We start from the raw sequence: 20529 nt of genomic DNA, 5'->3' as shown, positions 1-20529 counted from the left end.
AGAGTACGATACCTCTTGGGAAATGTTGTACATAGAACTAACAAGTGAACAATACAGATGCTCAAAACACATGCTATATGTAGGAACACAGGAAGTGTTCTTTAGTTTCTTCAATGGTATTCGTTGTGGTTGTCACAACAGCTATGAACTCTGGCGTGGTACCAATGGCAAGCGCAGACACGACATTAGCAACAGACTCCTACCTTTGGTGGTTGTACGCATGATTTTAAATTTCCACTGAAACGGACAATTTCCATCTCCACCGAAATTTAATCTCAATGGATTTGTTCCACTTCATTATTTCAATCGAAATTTCGACTGAAGGTACCAAAGGTTGGTCGAAATGGTTAAAACGGCAGAAAATTTTGAAAGTCAGCGTATAAAATTGTTTTTTCTTAAAATAGAAAAATCCTGCCCTAGTATGCTGTAAATAAAAAATATAGTGCAAAAATAAAGAAATGCATTTTTTTGTATTTTCCATAATTTTGTTTCTGGAAAAACCCTATTTTGAAAGACCATAAAAAGCTTGAAACATTGGGGATTCAGCATGGGCCCCATAAATAACCATCCTATTTGACCAAAGGTACTCTACTCTCTACTAGACCGGGCAAAAGCGACCCGTGCCCGCTGGTCGCCCACCCGCAAATTTGCGGGCACGGGTCTGAGTTTTAGTGACCCGTCAAAACTAACCCGTGAGTGACCCAACCCGCAAAAACACGGGTCGGGTCGGGTCAACCCCCAGGCACCCGCAAGTCACTTGGCTTTTTTAAGGGTGGTGATTTTGTTATGCTAATCTAGTTAGATGGCTTTTTTTTTCTAATGCAAAGGATGGTGATTTTGTCATGCTAATCTATTTTTTAAGGGTTTGATGCCTGAATAGGTTATGGCTGGCACCATAGAATATAAATAGGTTGTGGCTAGCACCATAGGTTGATCCCAACCCTCCAATTTGAATGTTAGAGGGTTGATCACTTGATCCTAACCCTCTATAGATTGGAGGGTCAGGATCAACCTATTGAAATGATTTTTGGGGCACAACCTATTTAGGATGTGGGCCATCTAATGGACGGTTTGGATCATCCCACGGTGCCGGCCATACCCCCCTCATCAAAATCCAGTGATAACATTTTCCAAAATAAACAACTGTTTGAATTTGCGGGTGACCCGCGGGCCGCGCGGGTCACCTAAATTCTGACCCGCAAAAATGCGGGTCATCTTCAGACCCGACCTGTGTGACCCGCACCCGCATCACCCGCGGGTTGACCTGGCCCGACCCACCCGTTTGCCAGGTCTACTCTCTACATAATAGTGGGGCCATATAAAAACGGAAAATGATATCGGCACAGCCCTGTTTTAATAATTGCAGAGACCCCGCTTGTCTTCTCTTTTTTAATTGGCTTGTGAGAGCTTGTTGGGAACTGTAATAATCTTTCAACAGCTCTTTAGCTACTAAAAGACAAGATGCGTTAGTGAAAATATCAAAACACGGTTGCGCTGATATCATTTCCCTATAAAAACTCATTGTATGATGATCATTCAATTATGTAGGCCCCTCCATATTGGATGATCCAAGCCGTTCAATTGTGGAACCTCAACTTAAATAGGATGTCCCTCAAAAATCATCTCTAAGGGCGGTTAGGAAGATCCTATAAAGAGGGTTATTTTGGTGCAACTTATCTATGTCGGGCCCCAACAAATGAATGGTTTGGATCATCCAATACTATAGGCCCCACTGATTTTTTTTTTAAAATTACATGTTGCTCAATTGGTTGAGGGAACCTGCTTGAGGTCTTAAGTTCAATCACAGGCTTTACCTGCCTCAAAAATATGTCTTCTTCCCCCACGCCAATTTAAAACTCTTCTCTATTTTAGCCGCGAGAAAGAGAAAAAACGTTTATTTCCCAACCAGAGAGAGAGAGAGAGAGAGAAGCCTCAACAAGCTTAGATTCTTCCTCAGAAGAAAACTCAAAGAAGAAGAAAACAAAACAAACTTGAGAAAGAAACACTAGAAATTGAAAATTCTAGTCTATTTCTTTCGTTTTCTTCTTTGAAGGCGAGTGCCTTGTAATTCTCTTTGTTCTTGGATTTTGTCTCAGTTCGATCCGATTTCACAAGATCTGTAACCATGAAATGCCAACTGAGAGTGCAGTTCCAAAGTAATATCCCCGTTGTTGGCTACGAATTAATCCCTGATGTGTTCTTCCGAATCCTTGACTCCACCGAAGTCTCTTACTCCCTGGAATTCAACTGGTCAGTTTCTCAATCTTTTTCTCTCTTTTCTTTATTTTTGTTCCGTATTTAGTCAATTCTTTTTTTTGGTTTTGCTAGTAATCCATGCCATTTTCTTGTCCTTGTACTCTTTCCTTTTCCTCTCTCTTAATGTTTTCTAGGGTTTTGATTTGTTTCTTTGATATACGAGACGATCTCATTGAAATCTTTAAGAAAGAACAATCATATGTAGTTCTTTACAGAGCAACATAGCTACGAGGAAGAGCAACAATAAAAATGTGTGTGTGGGCACGTGTTGTCTTTATGTATTATTGATTTTTTGAGAATATGTTAGTAATTATCTGAAATGATAGGGAAAAAATGGAAACAGACTATCTCCCCCCTGATTCGGCCTTCCTTGTGTATATCGATTGTATCTTTCCTTGTTCTCTTTGGGCTGACTTCCTTGTTCTCTTGTTATTCAACAAGTGGGGAATAAACTAGAATTGGCCGATCGTCGGAAAAGTTCTGGTCTCCACCAGCAATTAAGTTTTCCGGCGACTGTTCCAAAACTACAGGTTTTGTATAAAACTGATTGTTCCTTCCATTTTCTTTGGTTTTGAAAGCCTACAACCTATGCTTTGATACCAAATATTAAATTAACATTTCCAAAATCGATTCCTTGGATCTTTGGCATTCAAATCAAAGACAATTATCTTGTTGGCGTAGGGGTTTAGATTTACCTTGCGCCATTGCCACTGTCCAAAGTCTTCATATCTGACTAGGAGTCTTTGTTTTCCTGAGCACGAAACCGACCTGGAAATGCCCTTTATTCTTCTCTTCCTTCTCCTCTCTATTGGGTTCAACGGGAAACCTTCCTTAGACATGATTTCACTCTTTACAAGAGATGGAAAGCATTAGAGAGAGGAAGAGGGACCAGAGGCCATTTATATAAGTGGAGAAAGCTCCCATCAAGCTTTCCTAATTTAGCCATTTTCGTTTGGCATCATGGGCCCAAGAATAGCATGTTACTTAGTGCAAAATTGGAGTTCAAGAGCCTTCCCAAACTTAGGTGATTAGTTTCCAAAACAAAGAATTGCCTTAATGCAAGGTGATAGCAACCATGGACCTGCTACTGGACCAGTTAGAAGATCTTCTTAAAATGCTCTTTCCTAGTTTGCTTTTATTTCATACCATGTTTAGTTTCTTAGTTTGGTTGGTGTCTTGTTTAGAGTTTATTGCTTTTGGGGACTTCTATATTAGTTGTTTGTTTTTTGTTTTTTTGTAATTCTCTCTATTTAGGAGAGATTTTTTTTTCTTTTGTAACTCTCTATTTTCGAGAGATAGTTTGGTTGAATAAGGCATGGCAGATTTCAAGCTTTGGCTTAGGAGGTTAGATAGAATTAGATAGAATTAAAAATGAAGACATTCGTAAAAAGGTGGGGGTGGCACCAATTGAGGAGAAGATGAGAGCGCACTGCTTAAGATGGTTTGGACATATCCAACGTAGGCCTTTGGATGCTCCAGTGAGAAGAGGCGACTCGTGCCAAGTTGATGAAGTAAAAAGAGGTAGGGGCAGACCGAAAACAACTTGCGTAGAAACAGTGAGGAAAGACTTGATAGGAGGAACAAAACAGAGAACATGACCTTGGATAGGATAGAATGGAAGAAACTGATCCACGTAGACGAACCCAACTAGAGCTAGGATTAGAGCCGGGTAGATTCCTTTCACCTTCTTCAAGAATTTTTTCTAAAGGATTCATTTAGCCGACCCCAACTAGTTTGTGACAAAGGCTTTGTTGAGTTGAATTGAGTTGAGTTTGGCTTGAGTTGAGTTGAGTTTGGCTTAGGAGGCTGGTTTCCCTTGAAGAAACCCTAGGAATCATATTAACTGATATCAGAGCATTCATCCATGGCCGCGAACAAGGAGAGGATTGAGGTTCTCGAAACCAAAGAACAAGATACTGCGGTCTCTCTACGAGTGCTCACTACCACAGTCAGAGATTTGGCAGTGGCAATGGCTACTATCAGATCGCAGAATGAACAATTACAGGCAACCTTGGGCATCCTAGTCCGTGAGGGTGTGATGCCGTGGGAGAGTGAGGGCACGCATGGAAGTAATGTGTAGCGAGCGCCCAACTTACAAACTGGGACTAGTGCTGGCAACGACACTATTCAGGCCTGTTTCGCACACTTGGATTTTCCGAGATGCTTCGGCATCGAACCTATGGACGGAATGGTTTCATCACGCGGAGCAATTCATTCACTATCAAGACGTGCCTCGGGATCGGCGCGTATTTCTCGCTTCGTTCCACCTAGAGGGGGAGGCGAACCAATAGTTCCAATCTATGGGGCGCTCCTACCATTATGTTACATGGGAGATGTTCTCCAAGGCTCTGTTGGTAAGATTTGGCACCGACGAGTATGAGGATTTTGATGAAGCCTTAACAAAGATTCGTCAATAAGGATCCTTGCGTTATTATCAGCGGGAGTTCTATGTCATTCCAATCGGGTTCAAAACTGGTCAGAAAAGGCGCTTGTTGGTTATCATTCAAAAAAAAGGCGCTTGTTGGTTGTTTCACTGGGGGACTTCGAGAAGATATTGCATCCGATGTGTGGATGTTTCGCTTCACTACCTCATGGTTCCATTGGGATAGCGCGCATGCAAGAAGAGAAATTGCAGTGCATCTGTTGGAAGCAACACCTGAATGTGGGTGGATTTGTGAGAGCACCACCACACCTGTCCCCCAACAGTTACATTGATCCCGGCGCCAACTATAGCACCACTGATTCGTCAGTTCACATGGGCTGAGATGCATGCCTGGCACAAGTAGTATTTGTGCTACAACTGTGATGAAAAATTTGGCCCCGGTCATAATTGCAAGTCACAACAAATATTTTTGTTGATGGCAGAGGACGAAGAAGGTGAAGAATATCATAAGTGTAACACCGCTTTAGAAGAACTTGAAATTTCACTTCATGCTTTAGCCGGTGGAGTCTCTTCTCGTACTATGCAGGTAACGGGGACGGTGCAAGGATGAGCCGTTTCGATTCGATTCTAATTGACAACGGTAGTACCCACAACTTCAAGCGTTGGCGACTCTATTTGCTTGGTCACAAATTTCAGATTCTAACGGACCACAAGAGTTTGAAATTTTTTCATGAGCAACGTATTAACACTCCGAAGCAACAAAATTGGGTGTCGAAGTTGATTGGTTATGATTATGAAATAATTTACAGGGCTGACCGAGAAAATATAGTTGTTGATGCCTTATCACGGTTACCCGGCGCATTTGTGCTTACAACCACACCACACCTCGCCTATTGACCTTCGCCAAGAGAATCTCCATCATAAGGAACTCAAAAAAAATCAGAGAACAGTTGCAGCCTGATCCGTTGCGGGTTCCACACATTTATTGAAGGAAGGGGTTTTATACTATAAAGGGCGGCTGATTTTAACGTCTGACTCTGCATTGGGCGAGGTTTTGCTTTCATTGTTTCACTCTTCGCCTATAGGAGGTCATGCGGGATATTTGCGCACTTACAAGCGTATTTCTCAAAACTTGTTTTGGAAGGGACTCGAAGGCGATGTTAAGCGCTTTGTTGCGGGACGTGATGTTTGTCAAAAAAATTAAAATAAAATAAAAATATGAGACGTTGGCTCCGGTGGGGTTGTTGCAGCTACTACCGATTCTGGATAGAGTTTGGGAGAACATATCGATGGATCATTGATGAGCTGTCGGTGTCAGCGGTAAGACGGTGATTATGGTGGTTGTTGATCGTTTGTCCAAATGTGCTCATTTTAGAGCTCTCGGACATCCATATACCGCACGTGTTATCATTGAAGTTTTTGTTCGCGATGTTTAAAAGCTTCATGACATGCCACTCTCCATTGTGAGTGATCGAGATCCCATATTAATCAGCAACTTTTGGAAGGAGTATTTTCAGCTACAGAGAACTCAACTAAACATGAATTCTGCCTACCATCCTCAAACCATTGGCCAAACAGAGTCCCTCAATCGAAGCTTGTAGACATAGTTGCGGTGCTTCGTTGCTGATCGGCCGAAACATTGGACGAGATGTCTTCCTAGGGCAGAATATTGATATAATACCTCATATCAAACAATAGCGAAGTTGACGCCTTTTGAGGTATCAAATGGGCGTCCTCCACCCGTCCTACAATGTTATATTACCAGTACGTTTGTTGTTGACCATTTCTACAAGGCTTTCTGCGACAGGGATCAGTTGCTCTGCGACCTCAAGGATAATTTAGTAATGGCTCAAAATCACATGAAGGTCCAACATGATAAACACTGAACCGAGCGTGAGTTTCTGGCTGATGATATGATATACCTCAAGCGCACTACTGCCAATCTACCATGGGTTGATGTGTTAATCAGAAGTTGGCTCAGCGTTATTACGGGCCTTACAAGGTCGTTGCTCGCATTGGCAAGGTAGCCTTTTAGTTGGAGTTATCGGAAGGTTCGCGTAGACATCCAGTGTTTCACGTGTCAGTGTTAAAGAAACACGTTGGACTTGCTGTGCCTACATCAAGTGATTTAATGCTTATTTCTTCTGACAGAATATTTCAGAGCCAATTGCAGTTCTTGACTATAACTGGAATCGTCGAGGAGGGAGATTCATAGCAGAGTCACTAGTGCCATGGGTAGGTCTACCTAACGATGAGTAGGGGTGTAAACGGATCGAATTCGAAGCGGTTATGGTTATATCCGAATTCGATTACAGTATACACTATCCGAATTCGGATTCGAATTCGACGGATATTCAATATCTATTACCGAATTTGATTCCGACGGATATTGTTTGAATTCAGATATTATCCGTATCCGTTTATCCGGTAAATTCGAACATTTTATTGCAACACTTTATCTTTCTTCTCCTTACTCCTTGAATGAATTTTTCAAACCTTAAAAATAGACCTCTACCTTCTCTTCTCAAAATTAACTCTCAAACCCTAAAATATATGAGATATTCTTCTTCCTTTTGGTGTATATGATGGAATGAGTTTGAGCTATTTTGAACAGGGGAAGTGGGAGTGCTGATGGTGGAAGATGAAGAGAAATGGGGATGGAGATGGGGATTGGGTTAGAGATGGAGGTGATTGGCGGTGATGGAGGTGGCCGTGAGAAGCTGGAGAGGGGCGGCGGCGGATTTTGGTGGGGGTTGGGGGCACCAAGGAATGCCGGAGATGGTGTCTCGGCCTCCTGCTCTCTCCTCTCTTGCTTTTCCTTGCAAACCTTAGGAGTCGCCTCTTTTAATTGCATTTGGGTTTTTATATAACCCTAAGTTGAAAAATTGATCCGAGCCGTCCATTTTCCATCAATGACCTAGATGGCCTTTTTGCTTTAGAATTCTCTAGAAGCTATGCCATCTTTTTTCAATCACCTTCATCCATTTGTCTCTTTCATCCTACAGCCCACATTTGTTGCTTCATAAAGAAGCCATGTCAAACTCCAAGAATGCCCTTAAAATGAGAGATTACTCCATTTCCCACCCAAAACACTTTTTGTTTTTATTTTTTTTGTAAAAAGAAAATTCACTTTTCTTTTAGAAACAAAAGATAGCGTGTCATTACTGAAAATAAATATTAATGATATTATTAATGATAAATAAAAAGGATGTACTTCTCGGATTCGGATGTTAAATGGATCGGATATACCATTTACCAGATTCGCATCCGCTAAGAGTCGGATATCACGGATTCAGATAATATCCGTTTGAAACGGATTCGGATAATATTCGCTTTAAACGGATTCGGATGCGGACGGTTATCGAATTTTCGAATATCCATTTACACCCCTAACGATGAGGCTACGTGGATTGACTGTGACGACCTTAGGAACCAGTTTCCTCACTTCAACCTTGAGGACAAGGTTCGTCTTGAAGGGTGAGGAAATGATAGCAACCATGGACCTGCTTGACCAGTTAGAAGATCTTCTTAATATGCTCTTTCCCGGTTTGCTTTTATTTCATGCCATGTTCTAGTTTCTTAGTTTGGTTGGTATCTTTTTTAAAGTTTATTGCTTTTGGGGACTTCTAAATTAGTAGTTTCTTTGTAACTCTCTCTATTAATGAGAGATTGTTTCCTTCTATAGTTCTCTCTATTTAGGATAGATAGTTTGGTTGAATAAGGTATGACAAATTTTCTTCAAGCTTTGGTTTAGGAGGTTGGTTTCCCTTGAAGAGACCCTAGGAATCATATTACAAGGCCACACACAAGGTTAATCAAACAAATGAAAATCATGAGATAAGATGAAGATGATGTGGCAGGTGTTTAGTAGCCTTATATGTGCACATCCTCCAATCAAACTTGGACGATGTAGTTGGCTACAGTGATACAGTAGTTGGCTTCACTAACAAGATTTTCTCTATTAATGATGATGAATTCACAGCCCTCCTAATATTTCCATGTGTACCTAAATAGGGGTATATTTTCATTTTATCGAAGATGTAGGGATACTTTTGTTCTTTAAAAGTGGCCTTTGATTTATCGTCGGGTAACTAGCATAATAGGGAGGGCCGTTGGGGATATCCCTGACAGAGACATGTCTTCTTAGCAGGTACCGGTGTGTAAATGATAAAAATATTTTTATTTGCAATGTGCACACTTCCAAGTTAGCAACCGTTCAGTGTATGTGCTGTGTAGCATTAGAGATACCGGTTTGTGATAGTTACCATTGCTCTGCAAAGTGTTTTATGGATTCATGGCATAATCACCGGGAACGTCATCATAAGGCAGCCGCAATAGTACATAATACATTAAGTCGGGATGATCAAGCATCAAGTGAACTTAGGAGCTGTGGCTGTTGGTCTTCTGTTGGTGCTTGGTCTAGTTTTGAAAGTCACAAAACTCTGCCCGTGGTGGAACCATGGTTTAAGGTGGGCTCTTCAAAGACCTATGTACCTGTGATAGATGATGTGGGCCATTGTTTGAGGCTGGAATGTGTTGCCATTGACCGTATCACTGGAAACCCCTTGCCCGCAACAACTAATGTATTGACTGGTCATGCCATTATTGCTCCTCTGCCTCATATTCGTCGTATGATTGAAATTGCTCCTCTTGAGGAATATGGGAGCAACTATTTGGGGGCCCGGCCTTCAGTTACTGGAGCTTTTAGGGTGCTGTCATACAATGTCCTTTCAGATATATATGCCTTTGGAGGTTATAACAATTACTGTTCTTCATGGGCTCTTACATGGCAATACCGCAGCAAAAATTTGCTTCGTGAGATTGTTGGATATGATGCAGATATTCTTTGCCTTCAGGAGGTGAATTCTGAATACCTTATCTTTATGATCTGTAATTTTCTGAAAACACAGTTCGCAGGGGCGGAGGCACATATAGCATGAGGGGGGCCATGGCACCTCCAATGACTTGCAAAATCCCTTTTATGTGCATATGGCTGTACATGCATAAATGGCTAGTTTAGTGGGCATGGCCCCCCCAATGACCAATGCTTATCAAGTGTAAATTAGTTCCCCCCCCCCCCCCCCCCAAAGTGTAAATTCCTGGCTCCGCCCCTGACAGTTCTCTTCTATTTTTCAAAGACAGTTCGCTTCTATCTTCCAAATCATTACGATTTGAAACTTGCTTTCTCAGGTTATGTATCTTTGGTGTTTTTGATGAACAGGTTCAGAGTGATCATTTTGAGAATTTCTTTGCACCTGAGCTGGCAAAGCATGGCTATTCAGTTATTTACAAGAAGAAATCAATGCTGGTAAGTTCAATGCATGTATGTCATGGATTGAACTTTCTCATTTCTCGCCCTCCTGATGAGGTTTCTGTGTAGGCTAATTTTAAAGCTTCTGTGATTTCCTGACTTAAAATTTGCACTGTACAAGGTGTTTAAAAATGGAGGAGTTCTAAAATGAAGGGCGCCCTTGCAAAAATGGGATTAAAGGGTGCCCCCATTGGTTGAAAATCACCAACGCGCAACAGTAAATGTGCATTGGTGATTTTAAACCAATGGGGGCGCCCTTTCTGCCCTTTTTGGCAAGGCTGCACTTCAGTGTAGAACTCCTTTTTAAAATGATTTACTGATACGACAATGAAATATGCATTCTTTTTATTGGTTGGAGTCTTATGTGACCCTGGTGTAAATCATCCTGCTGGATTTGCCAATTAATTGCAGGATGCCAGAGGAAAGAACAGCTAAAGCATTCTTAATCTCCTTTGCAATTCCAAAAAGAATGATATGATTTGATGTACCTTTATTTGGTTCTGGAATCTGATCTAGACCTTGGACTTCTTCTCGTGGAGAATGCATCATGCAGATTTACATCTTAACTGACTTAACGGACAATCCCTCTTTTGAAGTGTTACTATTTGATGCTATGGAAATCCAGGCTCCATCCAAAATGGTTGGAGATGGACTTCCACTGATCTAGAAACGGGCCATGAATACTGGAGAGCAAAATGGACCCTGCTAGCAGTGTATCATTATTTTCAGATATTGGTTAATGACTGTCATAAATTACACCTTTTTAGGCATAATATGGGCATTTTTAGTTATCCCGACTTCCATGGAGAGATTAAAATGTGCATCGCTTTTCTTTCACATTTCTTTGATGTATCGATGTATAAATAGGTCACTCACCTTCTCATATTTGACTACTGAATGAAATCGTCCAAGGGACCTCCTCCTTTGTTCTTCTCCATCTTTCTTTTCTCCCTAAAGATTCTACAAATTTTGCATCATTTGCATGGTAAGAGAGTAGGGCCATAAACCTTCAGAAATGATATCTGTCCAAAAGCTACTTCTTTCTATCTCTGTCGCGATCTATTTATCTTTATTTTTCTCTTCTTGATCTGCTTCTTTTTCATCTTCCTTTTGATTTCCCGTCTCTCTCTCTCTCTCTCAAATATCATTACCATGTTCTTCGTCTATTCTCTCCATTCTATTCTCGAAAATTCTAATCCATAACTTCTTTCCTTTGTCATTTAAAACCCTGTTTCACTTCCATTTTCAATGACCCTAATGCCTCTCCTCTTTTGTCTCTACTTTTCAAACCCTAATATCTCACTTCTATCTTTTTCTCCCATTTCTCTCTCCTAAGAACCCTAAACCTTCATTTCCTAAATTCTCAAATCTTTTGAACCGTAACACTAATCTTTATTTTTCTTCATTAAAGCCCTAATTCTCTTCCTGTCATTCAAAACTCTACACTTATCCTAAATCTTTATTTTCCCCCTTTCTCTCATCTTCTTCGAAATCCTAACCCTATTCCTCGGAAATCCAAGTCCTCTTCCTTATCACTCTGCATCTTAAGGTTAATCATCGTTTCCCTCTAATTTGAAACCGTAACTTAAACCAAAAAAGAAGAGGGGCACGTAGCATAACCTTGCGCACCCTTCTAGCACTAGGGGAGGCTGTTCTGTGAAAGAGATTATGGACAAGTTGTCACAATAGAGGGGTAATCTAATGCAGATTAGGGCTGTCTTTGCTAGAGAATTGGGAGTATGCAGGCAACCCTTAAGATTCGGAGTATTATGTTTAATGCCACAGGAAGTCAGTTATAGGATATACTTATAGTGTTATGGTTAATGCGACTTTAATTACTATGAGCAGTAAGAAACATAGAGCAGTAGCGAGGTCTAGTGTAGAGGCTGGATATAGGGCCACGGCTTCTATCATCGTACAGCTTACATGGATACGACACTATAGGAGCTACATCTCAGTTTAGGTTCTCATACTCTTCTCTGTGTTTCCGTTAAAATGTCACACAATCCACTTTTCTGTACAAGGACTAAGCATCTGGAAGTAGATTTTCATTTCACAAGTATGAAAGTAGAATTCCTGTAAATGTTTCTAGTGGAGATTAGATTGGACTATTCACTAAGGAATTAAATGGAGAGCAACACACGCACTTGTTTGGCAAGCATCGATCCTACGTCCATACACATTGGGGTTGCCTATCTCGGTCTGGGTAGTTGACTCTAAGCAGGTGGAATGGGTGCGATGATTGGATCACGCACTGAACGGACTTCTTTACAGAATAAGTTGCTTAGAAGGATTTGGATATGGTTATTCTGTCTATGTTTCAAAGAAATATTCGACTTGACGGGGACTATTTTGCTTATTCATGTAAGGGTATTTTAGTCATTTGCATCATATGATATATAACTTATTGTACTCACGATGTTTGAATTAAATGAATTACACTATCTTCCTCACATTTTGTATCTTTCTTCTTCCACTTCATGTCTCACTTCTTTACATCTTTTCTCCATATTTTACTATTTCAATTTCTGAATTTTATCCTATCATTTACATTATAATGTTCTGAACTTATTTTTTGCCCCTCCAAGGAATTACAACATTTGAGATTTTGTTTTTAATTGAATTCGTATTGTCCTGAGCTTATCACTTAAAATCCGTGATTTTCCAGGGTTGTTTCCCATGGAGTCTTCAGCCCACAGAAAAAGTTGTTCTTATTGGTGCTGAAGTTGTAGCTGTTATTTTTAGGAGACGAAAATATTCTAATTTCTTAAATTTTCAATTCCTCTGAAAGATTCATCCTGGTGAAATGTTAATGTACTAACATCCATAGATCATGCTCCTTAATAATAGGTCCCTTATAGTGGCATCTTTGTCCTCTCTCTTCCTTTGTCTCTTCCTCCCCTTCTCTCCGTCTCTGTCTCTCTATCTCTCTTTTCCTTCTTCCTATCACAACTTGTCTCCATGAACTCAAATGGTAATTTTGTTCTCTGGAAGGTACAAGTTACCTATTGCTAGCGGCCAAGGGATTCTTTGTTACCCGGACGGCACCTCTCTTACCTCCCCTTGAATATGTGGAACCTTCCAAAGAAGAAACAGAAGTGCTGCAACTCCCTTGGGCTTATAACCCTTGACATATGAACAACCAATGACTAAAACATCATAGGCTGGAACAGTTCCACACTCTCCCCTGGAATCTTGGCCCAAGTGCTAGGGATGCCCACTACTCGGGATCTTTGGAAATTCTTTTATGTTACTCCTCAGCAACCTAAAATTTATATTGTGTCATGGCACTTGGATTTTAAATTGTCAGCGACAGATTTCATCAATGCAGCAATACCTCAATCACATTAAGAATCTCCTTTTTTGAATGATCACATTAAGACCCTCTTTGACCAATTTGTGATCTAATAATCCATTGACGATAAAGAAAACTTTCTTATGTTCCAAATGGATTTGGTGATGATTATAGCCCTTATCATAGATACAATGACAAAATTTTCTTGTCCTACATTTGTCGATCTAAGCCTGCTAATTCTTCAACATGAAGGTTTCTTTTCCTCCCATGTCAACTCAAAACAATCTCAACCATCCCAGAATCAATTTGAAGTTCTTTATGTCAACAACATTTCTTTTCGTGGTTGTGGTCAAGGTAGAGGTTGAGTTAGAGGAAGGGGGCAACAACATCTCTAACACAAGCCTTCCACCCTACTAAAAAAGAGTTTTTATATGATGCCCGAGCGTCAAGTCCCATGAAGGTGGGACCGCCCTTGATATTTGATCCAACAACGGCCCATGAGTTTTTATATGGTGCCGGAGCGTCGAGTCCCACGAAGGCAGGGCGTTCCTTGATATCCAACATTCATTTTTCTCCTATTTCCACTTCACTCTTCTTGGTTGGGTTTATAAACCATTTCCCTTCTCAGAAACTGAAACTCATACCCAAACCAAAATTGTAAGTGCATTAGTGTTATCCTATATCAGTATGTGTTATATATTTATATTTATATGAATTGCATGTGAAATGTAATATATACTACCGACTATGTGTACATATATGTATATATATTTATATGAATTAAATGTGAAATGGGGTATGTTGTGAATTATTAGACACGTGCAACAACGAATGACACTAGGTGTTCGATGTTGTTAAACCATTATGGATGGATGTCTTGCTTATGTCATGGGTTCTAATTATGTATTTGTGTTTATTCTAGCGTTACCCGAAGTTTCATCTTAAAATTCTAGCATTTGCATCAGTTTCTATATGTTTCCGTCATTTTCTGTTTCCATGGTCACCGAAACCGAAACCAAATTTTAAACCTTGTCTGTGATTTATGCAGGAGAAACCATAGCCTTGTTATATCTAGACTAAGTAATAAACTTCTATTTGAGCTGGGTACCTCCAAACCAGGAAAATATATCAATGGCTCCAAATCATTCATCATGAATGTGAACGGGAGAAAAAGACCTCAGGCTTGTTGGTGCATCCCAAATCATTGCCTAAAATGATGATATCGTCAACGAATAGTGATCCCTAGTTGTGGAAAGATATCTATGGTGCCTAGCTTGGTCAAAATCCCATGAGAAAGATCTTTGCACACAGCCTTAGTTAAAGTGTCAGCAATCTTCTCATTATCACATTGCAGGCTCATCTGTCATGCTAAAGTGGATTGTGAGCAAGCTAATTCTTGCCTTATTTTCACAATGCAGGCTCATCTGGGATCATCTGTCCTAGAACTCTAATGCTCAACTCACAAAATAGAATTCTTATCTACAAGACCTCTCTCTCTCTCTCTCTCTCTCTCTCTCGCAATATGCCTTCGGTTTATCCCTTGCTCCTGCACTTTGACAAGGCAACAACAAGTTTCTTCTTTCTTCTCCAACCGACCAAATTATCTCCAACAAATGAGCTGTACCCCAAATTGGATTTGCTATTTGTAATTGATCTTGCCCAGTCAGCATCAATGTGTGCCTCGACCCTTGTGAGACCATATTTTCCAAACATTAACCCTGTACCAGGGGAGGCTTTTTGGTATCTAATGATCCTTTCCACAACCCCATTTAGCTGGGGAGTCAGAGATATCAGCTTATCTACGATCTACTCAATTTTCATAACATTTTCCTTTCTTTCCAGTATTTGACTTTGTGTTTGGGTTATTATTTGCTTTGGTCTGATAGATGGTTACTTGGATTATCACTTGAAGTCCCATTTTACACTGAATCAATTAGTTTCCAAGAGATGCAATGCTCTGTGTATCTTTGCAACTCGCATCTTGATGTACCCATCTGCATATTAGAAATGCAATACCCATCTTGATCCCCAAGAAGTGCGTGCATACAAGCATCCTCCTGCGGTTGAAGATTGTGAGAAGTGTGCTATGTTGCTTCTGTTCCTTGTTTTGGCTAACCATGGTCTCAGTTGGGTTTCTTGCAGTTGTACACAGGTAAAGATGTAAGTGAAGGGTGTGCAATATTTTTCCGACGTGATCGGTTCAAGGAAGTTCAGAAATATGAGGTAATAACAGTTTCTTCTGAATATCCATACAGTTAAAACGTGAAGTTTAGTAATTCTCTCCTGATCAAGAAAGGTTTAACATATCTCTGACAAATTATATTGTAGCTTGAATATAAAAAATTTGCGCAAAAATTGGTTCGAGGACTTCAACAGAATCCGAGTATCAGCTTCAATCGTTTGTATAAGGTTTTGACATGTCTTATTTATTACTTTGAATCTGTTGTGCTGTTTAAATAATGTAGAAGCCATATCCCTTTCTTGTTGTGTACTATAAAATTTGTTTAACTCGTTTCACTGCCTTTATTGACTTATCATACCACTATCTATATGCAATTTGATTTTGCAGGACAATGTTGCAGTTATTGTAGTGTTGGAATTAAAGGAAAATAGCTCAGATGATACTTTACAATCTAAAAATAGCCAATTAATATGTGTGGTACTATTTACAACTTTGGCTCCTACCGCATTTTTAGAATAAGCAGTTGGATCAGTGAGACTATTGACATGAAGGTTTACTTTTTATCAGGCAAATACTCATATTCATGCAAATAAACACCAAACAGATGTCAAACTATTTCAGGTACGCATTTTCTATTTGTTGGGCATTCCAATCCTTTCTGTGTGACTCTTTATTAGAAACAAATTCACTGAGTTGAGAGTAATTTTCTTTCACTAGATTTCTACCCTGCTAAAGATGCTAAATCAAATGGGTTCCGAATTACACATCCCTGTGCTACTTTGCGGGGATCTGAACTCTCTTCCTGGAAGGTTATTCTTTTGCCTATTCTATGAAGTTTCTTTTTTGCCAGAAATTTAGGTACATGTTTCTGTTTTCTCTTGCAATGATGAAAGGCAGTTGGGGATTCTTATGGCACATCCTAGTTGACCATAACTTTTATGTCAATTTTGGGTCCTTTTAATCAAGTATTGAAGGTATTAATGATACACATATTTCTGTCAACATTTATTGATTTGCATTTTTCATTCAGTTATGACTATCAAATAATTAAATATATAATAGCTCAAGGTCTATGCAAGGAGGACATTCCAATTTAAGGAATTGTGTCAGGCACATGAAATTTTTAAAAATCGGGGTTAATTTTTTTTTTCTTATAGTTTTTAATATTCTTTACATACTGCTTTGTAAGTTCTAATGATTTTTTGTTTATCTAGATGCAAATTTAGGGATCATATGATTTTATGGACTAACCTTTGTATAAGATATATTTTCAAATAACATATGATTATAGTGAGGGCGAGCCTTAGCGCAACGGTAAGGCTGCTCCATTGTGACCTGGTGGTTTCGGGTTCGAGTCACAGAAACAGTCTCTCTGCAAAGCGGGGGTAAGGCTGCGTACATCTAGCCCTCCCCCAGACCCCGCAATGGCGGGAGCCTCGTGCTTTGGGACGCCCTTTTTTTTATATGATTATAGTAGGCTGGTGTCTATGTCGATTTTGCCAATGATCTTGTTATTAACTGACGCATCAGAAAGATTACGACACAATCGCATGCCTAACGTTTTTTTATTATAACTTAAGCGCAGGTTACAATATCTGTAAAATTATTGAAGATGTGGTGAACCTGAATGGCACCCATGTGAACGAGGAAAGGTTACTTCTATCATCAGAGATGTGGTGAATGGCACCCGAGTGAATAACCCAAGAAGCTTTGGATGGCATGGTGAGAGAAGTATCTCCCATATGTGAGAATCATTAACAAAAAAGTCTGGTATTGGGCATTAAATTGATGATGTAGTTCACGAATGAGTGGTTGCGACGGCCACAAATCTTATTAACTGCAGAAAACTGACTGGAGGTTCCAGCATGATAAAAACTGGTGGAGCCTTACACATGTGGATATAACCGAGACTGACCTTGTATGCTGAGCAGTGAAGGTAGCAAGCTAGCAGCCCATTTTCCAGATCACCTTTGCCAAATCTGCCCGTTATAGTTTCATGCTAGATGGCCACTGGACCAAGACCTGGGTTTGTATTTGTGCTTATATTAGAATTCCTTAGAAGTTTCATTTTAAATTTCCATTGTTTCCATGGACTTCCATAAACCTTCATGATTTTGACCAGATTTCTATGTACTCCATAGACTTTCACGAATTACTTCCACCTCTATGGGGACTGAAGTCCGTACCAAAACCGACATTTGGTTCCTTGGGGTGAAATGAGTGTACAAAGTGAAGCAAAATCGTGACTTCACTTTGGATAGAGCCAAAGCTAGATTGGAATCCAAGTGGTATAATGATCAGATTGCCCTTGATTATGAGGAGAACTTGAGTCCTGTTGTCGAAGCAACACAACGAGACTTGTTTTGGCCTTGGCTGACTCATTTGGTCGAGGTTTTAGTCAGATGGATCTGAAAAATGCCTCCTTGTGCATGGGTGCTTAAAGGAAGTATATTTGGAGCAGGCGAACATCCAGATGGTTACAAAATGCTGAACAGATATTGTCATTTTTGTAGGCTTAAGGAAACCATTTACGGTTTTATGCAAGGCCCAAGATCGTAGTTTGATAGACCTAGCCAATCTCTTACGACAATATACTATAAAAGAAGTCTATCTGATAATTCTTTGTTCTCCAGGCATACTCGGTTGGATGCATTTATCATTTCAGTTTATGTTGATGATATATGATTATTGGGAATGATGATTTTGAAATTCAAAGATTGAAGAATGATTTGGAGGAGTTTGATATGTAAGACATGGTTCTAAATTTGCACCGAAACCGACGCGAAATGATCGAAATAAACTGAAACCAAATTTAATGGAAGAGTAATGAGCTGACCCATTTACTTACCAAATGCATACTGAAACCAAAACCGCAACTGTTGTATAATGGTATATGTATTATGTATAAATATTATTTGAATTATTTGTGTACGCGACACCACATGTCACTAGGTGCTCGATGTTGTTAAACCATTATGAGTGCTTTTTTTTTTTGTGATGGGTTTTGAGTGAGTATTTGTGCTTATTATAACACTTCATCATAAATGTCCATCATTTGCATATGTTTCCATGCGTCAATGTGATTTTAAAGGATTTCCACTGAAATTTCCATTCGAAATCGACATGTTTCCATTTTCGTAACGACCGAAACACATACTGAAACCGAAATTGCCATATGAGAACTACACTACTCCTTGGTGCAGAGGTACAAAGAACAAAGAGAGCCACAGTGTTACTGCAAAAGACGTATGCCATAAATCTCCTTAGTAGATTCCATATGATAAACTCTTGCATTGTATAATAGAAAGGCCAGTTTATAAAAGCATGACAGAAGCTCCCGTACTGCTTTATACTATGATAACCAAAGCACCATTGAGCTATTACCAAATCCAATGTTTCGTTCCCAAGACAAAACACATAGATGTCGACTAGTACTTTTTCAAAGAGGTGGAGAGAAGTGAGATATTTCATCTTTCCTCTTTTTGTTTTACTAGAAATCAGATTGCAGACATATTCACGAGGGGCGTCCCTATTGATCACCATTTATATTTGATTGACAAGATGTACATGTTTACGAGAATATATCAGCTTGTTGAGGAGTTAGAAATAAGTACATAGTCCAAGTTTTTATTGTGCTGCTTTTCATTAAAGGTAGTTTGGTCATTTGTTACATGTATGTGTCATCGTGTTTCTGTTTTTGTGACGATGAAAAACATCTTCTCTCCCCACAAATTCTTTCTTTGTATTCTCTTCTCTATTGCTCATTATATGATTCAAGTAGATTTTACTATATGTACCCTAGCTTTAGGGTGTGAGTATTAGGAATAATATTTTACTTTTTATTATATGGTTGTTTCATTGAGTTCTCTCATATATGGTGTGACATGCATTTTTTCCATCATTAACAAATTTAATGGAAGAGTGTAAATGGGTCAGCTCATTTACTCATGTCCCATCTCACTACTCCCTCTCCTCATCCTATTTTTGAGTTTTCACTGGATATGCATGTCTGGCACACATTTCACCCAGCTACTCTCCCTTAATTTTTGATGTAGTTATATATTATTTATATAGTTCTAATGGCTACACAATTTGGATGCGTCTGTATGGCTTGTGCTTTTATGAACAAAATTTTTATTTAATAATAAATTTTTAGATGTTGTAGCATTTAGTACATTTGTGCATGACGTTGATATGCATGTCCCTGCCTAATTTACACTGCCTGCATTTAGTACATAGGGTAGGAGACGGCAAAAATGCACGCAAATGTATCATTGGTGGACTCCCTGTCCACTATTTTTCTGGGGTTGCCCTGTTAAGATTCGTTCTATATGCTAGACCCTGAAAACCATGTCTCTATCCATGACTCCTTGTTACATATCCCCTTCTCAGCAATAGAAAGGGATGGTCTACTAGTGGCAGAAAGTGAAGACTTTTGGTACTATGAAAGGTGATTTCTATGAGAAGGAAATGAGAAGCTTTGTCTGGCCCCATACACGAGGTTTTCATGCTTTGGACCCTTCTATCTGGTGGAGTTGTAATCACCTTGTAGATGCTCTACCCTGAAATCACTCTGGTCAGAATTCAGAAAATCCCAACCTTTTGATCAGTGATGGATGGTCAAAGAAGTCGAGCAAAGGTCCAGAGTCACGTACTCTTATCAAATCTAACCGCACCCTCTTTCTTCATGTTACTCTGATGAAGGGTTCAGATCCACCTGACATCATATTGATGGGCCTGGAGGAAGCTTCATATTTTCTTCTCATATTCTCAATTCATCGAAAACAAGTTGTCCTGTTTTTCCCATTTCCTATATCATAGTATTTCTTTATTTTGTTATGCTTCTTGCTGCAATATAATATTAATGAACCTGTGTCTTTTGCTTGTATTATTTCAGTGCTGCTTATAATCTTGTAGCGACGGGCAAAGTCAAACCAAATCACCCAGAGATGGCTGATGATCCTCTTGGTATATTTCAAAAGATCATGCTTACTCACCCTCTGCCTCTGGTAAGGCTGGTTTTATTTTTCTTTCTCCATGGATATTCATGTCTTTGTTTTTTTTTTTTTTTTGAATGGTATATTCATGTCTTTGTATATCTC

The 20529-nt window shown here is 39.6% G+C and overlaps 1 protein-coding gene across 2 annotated transcripts in view; it reads left to right on the top strand.

Annotated features, from left to right (window-relative positions):
- Positions 1-1801: 1801 nt before the first annotated feature.
- The window catches only part of LOC143848722 (carbon catabolite repressor protein 4 homolog 1-like), a 31276-nt gene continuing 12548 nt past the window's right edge, over positions 1802-20529 (top strand). The window contains exons 1-9 of one of the 2 annotated variants that reach the window (XM_077357725.1): positions 1802-2250; positions 8790-9498; positions 9861-9947; positions 15388-15468; positions 15574-15654; positions 15815-15904; positions 15995-16048; positions 16145-16236; positions 20325-20436. In XM_077357725.1, the coding sequence (XP_077213840.1) occupies positions 2126-2250; positions 8790-9498; positions 9861-9947; positions 15388-15468; positions 15574-15654; positions 15815-15904; positions 15995-16048; positions 16145-16236; positions 20325-20436 (1431 nt within the window). In that variant the 5' untranslated portion in view covers positions 1802-2125. Of the gene's footprint in view, positions 2251-8786; positions 9499-9860; positions 9948-15387; positions 15469-15573; positions 15655-15814; positions 15905-15994; positions 16049-16144; positions 16237-20324; positions 20437-20529 lie in introns of both variants that reach the window. The other variant, XM_077357724.1, reaches the window with a different exon arrangement.

The sequence above is a fragment of the Tasmannia lanceolata genome, unplaced genomic scaffold, assembly GCF_043159265.1.
Source record: "Tasmannia lanceolata isolate RefF3 unplaced genomic scaffold, GAP_Taslan_0.1 ptg000016l, whole genome shotgun sequence".
NCBI classification, from domain to species: Eukaryota; Viridiplantae; Streptophyta; class Magnoliopsida; order Canellales; family Winteraceae; genus Tasmannia; species Tasmannia lanceolata.
This window is presented reverse-complemented; position numbering and strand designations above follow the sequence as displayed.